We start from the raw sequence: 12,607 nt of genomic DNA, 5'->3' as shown, positions 1-12,607 counted from the left end.
TAGATTAAAAAAAAAAAACGGATGTTTCCATTATTTACAGTGATGTAGTTACATTCTATTTCCAGCAGGAGGCGATGACCGGATCTTCAATTCTCCTGCTCAGCCAGTTTACAGAGACACTGTGGAGCCGCAGGAGGCGGCGGCGGCGTCCTCCAGTCCGCCTCCTTACAGCAGGATGGCCTGATGCATCCATGTTTTACACGCTGGTTCCTTCTGGACCCAGAAAAGCTCAGCTGACATGGAACATTTCAAAAGTGCATCCATGTTATTGGCATGTTTGATTCCCTTTTTGTTATGTGAACATTTATGCATTTATTATTTGTGATTTAGTGTTTTTAATAAATAAAACTAGATTTTTTGTAAATAAGACAACAGTTTTGATGGTTTTGTGATTTATTGCAAGGAGAGTAAATCATTATAAATGTGTCACTTTTCCATCTGTTTCCTCGTGTTGCTTTAGTGTTTCTTTCCTCAGTCTGATGCTGATGAGTTAACAAAAGAAAAGGCCTTTGGAGCAACAGAAAAAAGGACACTTGAGCAGAAGGAGGCTGCTGTAACACGACCACAGGACCAGCTGTGGCGTGGAGCCGCCGTAAAGCAGATCAGCAAAGAAAACTCACGTACAAACGCCAGCGATGAGCTTTAAGGTGAGGTTCTGGTTGAATGATGGAAACAGAAACTTGCAAGTTCGGGGTTCACTTAATGCACTGTAATTTATAAATCCCAACATTTGAAAAGAATAAGGGGCTGCACAGTATCTACAAAATAAAAGCAGATTTACAACATCGGTGATATTTGGTGCCATCAGATGAATTTCACGTTCGTCTTCAGGAAGTGAAGAGCCGTTCAGACTGACGATCCTTTTTTAATCATTCAAAACTCAAGCACAAGCACTGAAATGTGTTCGGACGTCCTCTGGAGCTCAGCAGCCACCGCAGCCCCAGCTCCGGGACGCCTCGCCGCCGCCATCCCTCGCCCCGCTCAGGCTAACCGTGCCCCCCGAGCCCTCCGGAGGCTGACTGAGGACCAGCGGCTTCTGAGACTTCAGCTTGTGGGCCACGGTCATAAAAATGGCCTCCACGTGGTCACTGTTCCGGTGGTTCCCGTCCCCCTGACTGTTGGGGTCCTTGGCCGACGTCTCGAAAAGCGGCATGGAGTGAGAGTCCGCGAACTGCTGCGCCACGTCCGTGCCCACCTGCACCGAGTCCTGCAGGTCGCACTTGTTCCCCACCAGGATCCTGGGGACCTCTGTGCCCAGAGAGTGCTGCTTGCACTCCTCGATCCAGGCGGGGAGGCTGCGGAAGCTGGCGGCGTTGGTCATGTCGTAGACGAAGACGACGGCGTGCACGTTGCGGTAATAGTGCTGGACCATGGACTTCCTGAAGCGCTCCTGGCCTGCAGTGTCCCACAGCTGGATCTGGAGGGGGGGTACATAGATGATTGAGAGTGAAAAAGAAAATCATTTGACATCTTAAGAATTCAAAAGGATGTTTTGATTGGATGCTTTCAAGACTTCGATCATCTCTTGATCTATTTTAAGAGCTTTCCTAGTATGATGATGCCATTTTAGCCAAATTTTTAAAAAACAATATCATTTTCAAGGATATAGTTTCTCTAAAGTGGCAGGAGTTCATTAGAAATTCTCCTCCACTTCCCATCATCCATCAGTTTACATGCTATCCTGTAAGCTTGAACCCCCAACCTAACATACAACAAAAATGGCGAGGAATGTTGGAGCTAAGCAGCCATACGGTTCTGATCCAGATTCCAGCTTGGATGAGGGAAACAAAAACGTGCACGGATCAATTTTTCTGCAAGTGGATCAGTTTGAAGCAGAGCAGCATCCTACGTCACAAATATGATCTTTTTAAATTTTAATTTTTTTTCATCTGCTCCTGATTCACAATGATTTGGCCAAAGAAATACTTAGAAATGCAGCAAGAAGCTAAAATGTCTTTACATGTCCTCCATCAGAAAAATGCCACAAATCCCAGTTTTGATCAGAGTGGGTCTTTAAACACCAATATACAGGTTATTGTTTCTTCCCATTCAGGTTCAAAACTCAGGTTCAGAATTCAGGACTGGGGATCATTTTCAAAATAAATACTATATACATCAATTCAAACATGTATTTAAGATTCTGCACAGTCCCATTAAATATTGTTTACATTTCTAATCTAAACCAATAAATTCTCGAGGTTTCCGCTTCATTTTCTATTTTTATTTAAACTTTTAGTTATATTTCTGTCATATATTGTTGGGTCTGGAGAGTTAATGACCTTATGAACGTTTTATAATCCAGTAAAAAAAAATCTTTGCACCAGTTATTTTAGGTTGGGCTTTTGAGAGGCTGTAAGAGACATGTAAAAAAATGGATGATGGGGAAAGGGGCAGGCTTACTCTAAGCAATTTCTAATGAACTGCTGCCACTCTGCAGAAACTATGTCTCATACGTTTTTTATTTTTTAAATAATATAAAAAAGTGGGAACTCTTTGGAAAAAAAGTCAAGTCCTTTGATTTTGAGTTGTATGAAAAATGCTTTATAAAGTTTTTTTTACTAAACAACTTTCCCATAACTATAAAGTTAAAGGTGGAGAGTTAGAGAGTACAATGTTTTTGATTTTTTTTTACTTAAAACTAACAATAAAAGCTTCAAAAATAAGTTTTAAAGGAAATCTTAACCCTTGATTTTAAATTAAAATCGTGGTTTCAAGATTAATTTTGATTTAATTATTATTATTTTTTTTATTTGGATAAAAAAAGGAGTACAAATTGTTTTTTTTAACATGCCTACAATAAAGTCAAACTTGTGTTCTTTGATATTACATTTTATCTGACATTATTTTTACTCCTTCAAAAAAAAAAACTTTATTTAAACCACATGCTGTACAACACAAACATCTCCACTCTCTGGTTAACCATCACCAGAAAACATGTGTGCTCAAAATCAAAAGATGTTTTTCAGGATCTCATCAGGATGGTTGGACCGGATAGTGATCGAGTTTTCCAGCTGTGGGTTCTGGTTCGGGAGGACGGATGTGTCTCCGCGGCTCACCTTGATCTTCTCGCCGTCTATCTCCACCAGCCTCTCCCTGAAGTCCACCCCGATCGTGGCCTCGGTTCTGTCGGGGAATTTCCCGGCGCTGAAGCGGTAGGTCAGGCAGGTCTTCCCCACCCCGGAGTCCCCGATCACAATGATTTTGAAGATGCGAGTCCTCGGCGGAGGAAGAGCCGCGTTGGTGAGCGAGCCGGGGAAATCACAGCCGCTGTCCGCCATGACAGTCCGACTGCCTGCCCTGCGCTGGTCAGCGGAGGAGGGGTTCTCAGCGGCGCGCGGGCTTCCACCCCGCGGCAGACTGGAGAATTAACATCCTCTCAGGCAAAGTCAAATGTAAAAAGATTCATTAAAGAATACCAAAAATGATCTGTTTCCAAACAGAGTCTGCAAACCTGCAGAGACGCCACGTAAAGTCTATGAAGTCTCTTCTCGCGAGATTTGTGAGCTTTAAAATCGCTATGAACTGAGGAAGAATGGATATTTGTATTTTAAAAATTGGCTAAAATGTAACCATATATTTGGGTTTCATGGGAATCCCAAATATACAAGAGGACTTGTAAATAAAAGTGCTAGCTAATCATATATTTGTCAAATTTTCTATTCATAAAATACATTTTTCACACATAACAATCAAAGAAAAAGACTTATATATATTATATATTTACTATCTTTAAAAACATAAACAAACTATACAGTAAACTCCCTTTATAAGATGTCTGAACGTTTTTTTATTTATGTTTTGTAATGTATTTTATATACATTTCCCTGCTATTCTCTTTGTTTAATATCCTTTTTGTTCTTTCTATACATGTTGGATAATAAAAAAAGTCGGACAACTGTGAGACATTTGACATGTTTACGATCCACAGATGAAACGTGTCTGGCTGTATTTATTTATTTATTTTGGCAAAGTGAAAACTGCTTATGTCATGCTGACTGGTGGCCCTCTCAAAGACCCCTCCCAAAAATGTCATATTTTTTCTTTTTTTTGTTCCTATTTAATTAAATCATACTCTGTAAAAAAAGAAAGGATTGAGATAATTGAAAATTTGCAGAAAATCAACCAATAAAATTAGATTGATTGGGGTCACAGGGTATAGCCTATCCCAGCTACTGTTGGGTGAAAGCAACACTGTAGGTTGTCTAACAGGAATCACATAAATCACAATCATACCATGGGATTATTTGGAATCATTGTCATTTGAATAATTATAAACTAAGATTTTATCTCTAATTATTAGCAGAACTTTTTTGAAAGAGAAGGAGAAAATTATCTCAGATTCCGTAATTAGAAAGAGGAACAGAATAATAATTTTGAGAGAGCCTAAATAAGCCTAACTTTACCACCAATAAGCCACAAAGTTTCTAGGAAAACGTGCATTGGGCAGATTCCTCAAAATTTGAAATTGCAACATCGCTTCTAACACAGAAGCAAGAATGAAGCAGGAAAGAAGACTGGAGAAACACGAGGAGGCTTGGTCATGGTCTGAGGCTGTAGCTGAATCTGTGCACAAATTAACAAAAAAGTCCAAACTTTCAAGGTTTATTTGGGTAAAATATGCTGCCTAGGTTGATTTCAGTCGCAAAAATTGACACAATAAAAATCCACAATACAACCAGCTGAAACACCAAAGATTAGAGCAAAACTTTGGGCTATTATGTCTCGTGTTTTTCTGTGAGAATTGCTCTAAAATTGTGAATGGAGCTGGAACAGACAGTTTCAGGTCCATGCAAACTGGTGACTTAAATACCTAAAATTACATGATGTGTAATGACTTTCTTAACAATGTGATAAGGTGTTTCTAAAAAGTTTGGTTACCAAAGAAAAGTTAAATTAGGGGTTATTGCAAATTCCAATTTGAAAAATTTCAGAAATTTTGTATTATTGTCTTCTAGTCATGTCATAATTTCAATCATTTGTTTCCTTTTGTTAACAGAAGGGGTAAAAACAATTTTGTTATATTGTGTAACTGTTTCATTCTTACTTAAATTAACAGAAGTGGTATTCTTTTAGACAATTGTTAATATTTCCTGACTGCTTTAAAGATGTATCCCAAACAAATTAATCTATAATTGGGAAATAAAAGTTTTACGAAGCATCAGTGGTTTATTTAACTTCCCACTGATGTAACACGTGAAAACTACGAGCATCCGTCGTTACATCATGACCTTCACATGCCCACTAGAAAAGCCTGTCCTATTCTTGGCCAGAATACAGATACATATTAAAATCGCCTTATTAAAATTACATTTAAGACAATATACTGAGTTAGTATAAAAATATATACTATTAGTCTATATTACATATGTAAGTACTATGAAAACGCTAAAATTAATTTTAAAATTGAAAATAAATGTTCAGGCAGTAAACGGACTACCAAAGACGGGGTCCCTTCTGGGTGCATGGTGCAACATGTGTAGGATAGTTCCAGAAGACGCTTCGCAGCAGAGCTGGGCGGTCATTCCGACTTTACCCTCCTGGACGCAGCATTTGTAAGACTGCATCAACCAAGAAAACAAGACTTTGTGGATCTTGTCTTTGGTTCTAATCAGTTGTGAAGCTTTACAAGTTCCGGACGTTTTTATAAATTTGTTAGCTTGCTAGCTCGTTTGGAAAAAAAATGTTGAGCGCTGCCAGAAGCATTTCAAGGACTCTGCCGACAAGGTCGTGCTCCAGGAACGTGTCATCCTTGGTGAAGAAGGTAAGCGTCAAAATGTCCACCTACAAACCGTCAATGTGATACTTTTTTGCTAAACTTGTGCGAAGTGACCGGGTGCTTTAATGCTAACGCTGCTAGCATGCTAACAGCTTTAGCATGAGGCCGCTTAGTGCTTCGTGACTGTCAAAAGTCACGTGTTTTTGTTCTAACGCTACATATTTTAGCGGTTTACTTGTAATCGAGCGTATAGAAATGCTATTACTATCAAATATTGACTGTTTTGGTATGCAGTGATATCGATAATTCGAACGGCCAAATGGACGTCACTTAACTTGACCCCTACGGGTGCCGGGAAGCGTGGATTTGAAGAGTATACCACCTAAAAAAGTCAGTTTAGGTGTTTTGGAATTAAAGTTATGCATTATTAGGGTTGTGGGGAACTTTGACCTTCACTGAGATCTCCTCACCCCCATTCATTCTCCAGCACCTCACATGGTTTAGGTAACAGTATAAAGCTATAATTGTAATATCCGGTTCACGTAAATATTTCTGCTTTCTATGAACGCACCTGTTTATGTTCTGTTATAATTGAGCAGGTGTTTTACTGTTACAGGCATGTTGGAGTGGCTTCAAACCAGATGTCCTTGGAAACCTGTCCAGAAGAAACTATGCGTGAGTTAAATTTACACATTTATTTGCTGAATTCACTTGCAAAATTGTAGATTTCTGGGTGAATTAATTCACGTTTAGTTGCCATATTTGCAAGGATAGTCTGTCCAAAGTTGGGTGTGTAAACATCTCTGTCTGCTTTAGATCTGAAGCCATCAAGGGTTCAGTCATCGGCATCGACCTGGGAACCACCAACTCCTGTGTCGCCGTCATGGAAGGGAAACAGGCCAAGGTGAGGATTAGCTGGCATACCATGAATGCTCAAGCTTCTCACTTTGTAGATCTCACTTTGACATCAGTATTCAGTTTTTGACATATCACTGATAAAATACACGTATTGTTTGTTTATTGTGCCAGCTGATAATAAAGTACAATTACATTAGCCCCTTTTTTATTGAACGGTTGAGGAATACATTATAAGAACATAACAGAATTCTAAATATAAGTCACAATTAACTTTTTAACTTTGTTACAAACAAGAACACAATATACATCATTTTATTTCTCACTGGTAATTAAGAGTAATCAAATAAAAAAATCAACAGAGAAAGGAAAAAAGAAATTAAATTAAATGAAAAATGTTAATTTATGTAACTTAGTCCTAATTGCTTTTTAAAACCTTTTTTGAAGCAGAGATTTACTTTTTAACTATTGCTGAAGTATTGGTAAGAAAAATTCAGATTTTTATTAATTTATTTTTTAATCAACAAATTAGCTTTTGTGAATATGATATTTACTAACGAATAGAAACGTATTTATAAAAAAAATATTTGCGATTAATACCACAAAAAAACAAAAAGTCCCATTAACCCTTCTTTTTGGAGCAGTGCAAGAAAAATATTCTGCAGTCTGTTCCATTGTGCAAATTTTCATTTTAATTAATAAAAAACACAACTTAATTACAGTTGATGAAATTCTTTCCTACAATCTGGCCTGTTTAAGTTTAGTCAACTCATGAATTCATGTTCAGTTTTTGGGCTTTGCTGATGCGACCTTCACGATCCTCCAGGTTCTGGAGAATGCAGAGGGAGCCAGGACCACTCCTTCAGTCGTCGCTTTCACTGCAGAGGGGGAGCGTCTGGTGGGCATGCCGGCCAAACGCCAAGCCGTCACAAACCCACAGAACACTCTGTACGCCACCAAGAGGCTGATTGGACGGCGCTTCGACGACCCAGAGGTCCAGAAAGACCTGTGAGTCTCTGAGCTCCGATAAAGTTTGACGTTTGCGTCTGAGATGATTGACTGTCTTTCTTCTTCTTCTTCACAGGAAGAACGTCCCCTACAAGATCGTCCGAGCATCCAACGGTGACGCTTGGGTGGAGGCTCATGGGAAAATGTACTCTCCCAGCCAGATGGGAGCCTTTGTTCTGATGAAGATGAAGGAGACTGCAGGTGAGGAAGCAGTCTGAGGTCATTACAGGTTTATGATGACCTTCAGGAGTCTGAAAGTGAATTTGTCTTCTCAGAGAACTACATGGGAACCAAAGTGAAGAACGCCGTAATCACAGTTCCAGCTTATTTCAACGACTCTCAGAGACAGGTAATCCATCCTACCTCTGATGAAAAATGTGTGGCTAAAATTAATCTTGAAATGGCATTTCTGAGTATTTTTTATTCAAATTGTTGGAAATCAGGAGCAAATGAAAACTTTTTGTTTGAAAAAGTGGAGTAAAGTTCCACCAAACTTTAAATCAGAATACAAATATCACATTTTTAAACGTTGTGCAACTCTTATGTGAATGTATTTGCAGGGAGATCAATAGTTTGAGCTGCAGTTCGCTTCTCCAAATGTGAAATAAAGTCTGATAGAAAACTATCACGTGAATTTATTCCCACTGGAAAGATGGATTCACTCTGCAATGTTTAAGTATTTATGGGACCGATCATAAAAGCAGAGTTAGAGAAGTAAAAGCTCAAAGACTTAAAAGTAAATCGGCGCCAAAATCTTTAACATTTTTCCTTTTTTGTGCGGCTTGTTTAAAGTATAAACTTAAAATAGTTAATCATGTGCAGACCAGAAAAGTCTAGTTTTCTGATAGTGCTGCTACAAAAGATTATTTAATAGTCGACTAATTGCAGATTATTTTTTCTGATTAGTCGGGTCATGGGCACACTGGATGTAAAACACAAATCTTAACCATCATTAGATTTAAACAAACTAAGAACTAGATGTATAGCATTACCTGCGATAATGCTGGTATGAATTCTGTAAGCTGAATTTGGCTGTTGAAGATACTGTAATTGATTGCTAATAGCTGAAAACGCTAATGCTGATGGCTGAAGATGCTGAAGCTGATAGCCAGTTAATATAATAGTTAAATGCCAAATTAGTCTACAAAAGTGATGACTGCCGTTGAAATATTGGCTAAACTCCCAAGTAGCCTAAAAAACCGTAAATGCCAAAATAGTCCATAAAGCAGAATGCCATAGTAACTTTCAGCTTTACTAAACTCCATATACTAATCGTGGCAGCCTTATTTTCTGATAACACAGACCAGACTTTTTTATTTTTCCCCCGTTTTTCAACAAACGTTTGCTTTTCAGGCGACTAAAGATGCGGGTCAGATCTCCGGTCTGAACGTCCTGCGTGTGATCAACGAGCCGACGGCCGCCGCTCTGGCCTACGGTCTGGACAAGAGCCAGGACAAGATGTGAGCGCATGTTACTGCTGTTTTTCCAGCTCATGGAGCCTTGACTTTACTGAACTGCGCTCTGGTTCTCCCAGCATTGCTGTGTACGATCTGGGCGGAGGAACCTTCGATATCTCGGTCCTGGAGATCCAGAAGGGAGTGTTTGAGGTCAAGTCCACGAACGGAGACACCTTCCTGGGAGGAGAGGACTTCGACCAGCACCTTCTACGACACATCGTGAAGGAGTTCAAGAGAGAGGTGGGCCGACTGTCCGCTTGTTTATCCGGTTGATGTCGGATGTTTTTGTTTACAAAGTTTGTTCTCTTTGCAGTCCGGCGTGGACCTGATGAAGGACAACATGGCTCTGCAGAGAGTCCGAGAGGCGGCAGAGAAGGCCAAGTGTGAGCTGTCGTCTTCTCTGCAGGTACTGCCGAACCAGAAGTCAGAACTGCTGAAGCTCCAGCGCTCAGTCAGCTGTCCAGTTTGTGTCTGGAACGGCGTTACAGTGCTGGTAGAGGAAGCTCCTGGATCGGCCTCACTGTGGCAGGTTCTGTTTTAGGACCTGCTGCTGCTGAGCGGTCGCAGGGCTCAGCCCAGTGAGAGTGGACTGTTCCGGTTCTGCTGCGGGACGGTCCTAGTACAGGGCTATACAAACAAACATGAATGTACGAGAAATGTTCCCACCTCAGGATCAGAGTGACCGCATCGTCTTCCTTCTCGTAGACGGACATAAACCTGCCGTACCTCACCATGGATGCCTCCGGACCCAAACATCTGAACATGAAGCTGACCCGGGCCCAGTTTGAGGGGATCGTGGCCGACCTGATCCGCCGCACCGTGGCTCCCTGTCAGAAGGCCATGCAGGACGCCGAGGTGTCCAAGGGAGACATCGGGGAGGTGCTGCTGGTCGGGGGCATGACTCGGATGCCAAAGGTAAGCAGGAAAAGCATATTTCTAAAGGATTTTTGAAGCATTAGTGTTTTCTTTATATGAAAACATGAGTATTATTTTACAAATTTATTTTCAAATCATAAGTTTTTTTTGTATTTTTTACAGTTTAAGAAAAAGTTCTTTCATGATGTAATTTAATGCTACAAACTTTGTTTTGTCATTCTTTTTTATTCAATTTATATAAAATGTGGGAATATTTTTCTTTTAAATCAACAAATTGATCCCATAAAAACTTGTGATCTACTTTTTTCTTGAAAACATATTTTGAATATAATTTAAAACAATGTACAGGTCTAACTAAGTACTTTTAAATCTGAACTTTTTCTTTAAAGTAATTTGGGTCTCTTGAATTCAGGGAAATGGTGGCATCTTGTGGTTAAACGTAGTATTGCAGCTTCAGTTTTCTCTGGAGTTAATTGATGTAAATAATGAATTTAACTCTTAGTAGTCCAACATTTTTTTTTCTTTGTTCTATAAAATTTGCTATAATTGATTTTAAAATAGTTTTTTGGCAAAATTTATTTTTATTTTTTACAACCATAGCTTTGTTTTTTCACTGATTTATTTATTTTTTGTTGCACAATGTTCCACAATAAACCTGAAACGAAGAGTTTAAAGACGATTCAAATTTGAAAAGTTGTTTTTTGTAATATTAAAATTATTTTTTCCATTTTTTTTTAATTGAAACATTTAGATCAGTTTATGTTTCATAACTAATGCAGAGACAAAATAAAGTGTAAATTGAGAAACAAGGCAAAGACGGTTAACATAATGTGAAACAATATCTTTAAAACATTCAAAGCTCCGCTAAGATGCAATGTTTTAAGAATTTTTTTCAAAAGGAAATACAATAGTGTCATAATATTTTTCTCAAATATTTACATTTTTTTAAAACATCATGTCAAGTTTTTAATAGAAACACACCAATAGGAGCGTCTGTGTCATTCCTCCATTGTTGTAAACTTCTGATACGACTGTATTAGTAGTAAAACTATCAAAGTGACCCTCCTGTCCTCTGCAGGTCCAGCAGACCGTCCAGGACCTGTTCGGCCGCGCTCCCAGCAAATCCGTCAACCCTGACGAGGCTGTTGCCATAGGAGCAGCAATTCAAGGCGGAGTTCTCGCCGGTGATGTCACAGACGTCCTGCTCCTGGATGTGACTCCTCTGTCTCTGGGTATCGAGACCCTCGGCGGCGTCTTCACCAAACTAATCAACAGAAACACTACAATCCCCACCAAGAAGAGCCAGGTACCGGAGATCTGCTGACCGTGCGTTGATCCGCAGGAGGACTCGCTGTAACGCCCCCTCTCCTCCAGGTGTTCTCCACGGCTGCTGATGGTCAGACTCAGGTGGAGATCAAGGTGTGTCAAGGGGAGAGGGAGATGGCGGCAGACAACAAGGTTCTGGGTCAGTTCTCTCTGGTGGGAATCCCGCCCGCTCCTCGTGGAGTCCCTCAGATCGAGGTCACCTTCGACATCGACGCCAACGGCATCGTCCACGTGTCCGCCAAGGACAAAGGAACCGGCCGCGAGCAGCAGAGTAAGTCTGAATCTGAAGTACCTGCTGGTTCAGTGGGAAAGTGCCGATCTTTACCTGAGCTTCTGTTGCTCCGCCTCCTCAGTTGTGATCCAGTCGTCTGGTGGTCTCAGCAAAGACGACATCGAGAACATGATCAAGAATGCAGAGCGGTACGCCGAGGAGGACAGGAGGAGGAAGGTAAGGAGGAGGAGGAGCTGCGTCCGCTCCTCGCAGGACCGTCACTAACAGTTTCTGCTGCTGCAGGAACGCGTGGAGGCCGTCAACACGGCCGAGGGCATCATCCACGACACCGAGACCAAGATGGAGGAGTTCAAGGATCAGCTCCCAGCGGACGAGGTACACATTTGAGTTTGGAGCCACTAAGCCACATCTGAATGACATGAATGATCATTTTGTGGTGTTTATTTAAGCTGTGAGGCTACAAATATCATTAAAAACTGTCCTTAAATTTAAATCTTCAATTCCAAAAAGCTGTTTTTGATTTTGTTTCAGGTGTTTAAAGTCAAAGTTTGCCCCCGTTGGTTTCTTTTATAGCTAATTCTGACCTTTTTCTTATTTAAAATGTAATTCTTTATTAAAAAAGGCTTCTTTGTTGCCTTAGAAACGATCAAACTAAAGACGTGCTTTATCTAACTCAGTGGTTCTTCAACACAACACTGTTTTGTATTTATTATTATTTTGATAGCAAGTTATTGGTTTTGGCATATATAAATAAATAAATAAAAAGGGGTTGTTATGGAACGCTCAGATCATTTTTCTGGTCAGTAAAAGGGAGAAAATAAGATAAAAACTTTCAATTACATTTTTCAAAAGCTTCTAAACTTAAATATGTATTAAAATTCATATAAAGTTCTTCAAAACAATATACACATGTGACATCAAAAATGTGCCTATTTCTAAAATTCGTGGTACATGTTTAGCCGATTATGATTTGTTGCTCCCCATAAATAAAACTTAAAGAGAAAAAAGCCCCCCCAAATATAAAACGGCTAAAACTTCCTTTCAAAATAAGAGCTTGTATCACACAGGATCTTCTCAATTCAGCAAATGAACTCCTTGTATTTTACAGTTTGTGGTGCAATTTGGCTAAAAATTAAT

The 12,607-nt window shown here is 39.8% G+C and overlaps 3 protein-coding genes and 1 non-coding gene across 5 annotated transcripts in view; 3 read left to right on the top strand and 1 right to left on the bottom strand.

Moving 5' to 3' along the window:
* zgc:113425 (uncharacterized protein LOC541425 homolog) overlaps nt 1-351 on the top strand; it is a 7,175-nt gene extending 6,824 nt beyond the window's left edge. The window contains exon 6 of one of the 2 annotated variants that reach the window (XM_024260371.2): nt 69-351. In XM_024260371.2, coding sequence (XP_024116139.1) covers nt 69-184 — 116 coding nt within the window. In that variant the 3' untranslated portion in view covers nt 185-351. Of the gene's footprint in view, nt 1-65 lie in introns of both variants that reach the window. The other variant, XM_024260370.2, reaches the window with a different exon arrangement.
* A 340-nt stretch (nt 352-691) lies between these two features.
* rab33ba (RAB33B, member RAS oncogene family a) lies at nt 692-3,500 on the bottom strand. Its single transcript, XM_024260369.2, has 2 exons — nt 3,057-3,500; nt 692-1,417 (listed from the first exon to the last, which is right to left on the bottom strand). Exons 1-2 carry the CDS (start codon nt 3,276-3,278, stop codon nt 923-925), a joined length of 717 nt encoding a protein of 238 aa, XP_024116137.1. The 5' UTR covers nt 3,279-3,500; the 3' UTR covers nt 692-922.
* Nucleotides 3,501-5,472: 1,972 nt separating this feature from the next.
* The window catches only part of hspa9 (heat shock protein 9), a 9,025-nt gene continuing 1,890 nt past the window's right edge, over nt 5,473-12,607 (top strand). Inside the window, exons 1-14 of the mRNA XM_024260364.2 lie at nt 5,473-5,761; nt 6,333-6,391; nt 6,533-6,620; nt 7,398-7,579; nt 7,656-7,780; nt 7,855-7,928; nt 8,933-9,039; nt 9,114-9,276; nt 9,350-9,442; nt 9,742-9,951; nt 10,991-11,218; nt 11,287-11,509; nt 11,592-11,686; nt 11,753-11,845. Of these exons, the coding sequence (XP_024116132.1) occupies nt 5,681-5,761; nt 6,333-6,391; nt 6,533-6,620; nt 7,398-7,579; nt 7,656-7,780; nt 7,855-7,928; nt 8,933-9,039; nt 9,114-9,276; nt 9,350-9,442; nt 9,742-9,951; nt 10,991-11,218; nt 11,287-11,509; nt 11,592-11,686; nt 11,753-11,845 (1,821 nt within the window). The 5' untranslated portion in view covers nt 5,473-5,680. The remainder of the gene's footprint in view (nt 5,762-6,332; nt 6,392-6,532; nt 6,621-7,397; nt 7,580-7,655; nt 7,781-7,854; nt 7,929-8,932; nt 9,040-9,113; nt 9,277-9,349; nt 9,443-9,741; nt 9,952-10,990; nt 11,219-11,286; nt 11,510-11,591; nt 11,687-11,752; nt 11,846-12,607) is intronic.
* Nucleotides 9,477-9,672, top strand: LOC112137909. Its single transcript, XR_002917665.1, has one exon. It is a non-coding gene; the product is annotated as a small nucleolar RNA SNORA74 (small nucleolar RNA).

Source organism: Oryzias melastigma, linkage group LG10 (assembly GCF_002922805.2).
Source record: "Oryzias melastigma strain HK-1 linkage group LG10, ASM292280v2, whole genome shotgun sequence".
NCBI classification, from domain to species: Eukaryota; Metazoa; Chordata; class Actinopteri; order Beloniformes; family Adrianichthyidae; genus Oryzias; species Oryzias melastigma.
Note: the sequence above shows the minus strand (reverse complement) of the source record. Positions and strands in the feature narration are given on the sequence as shown.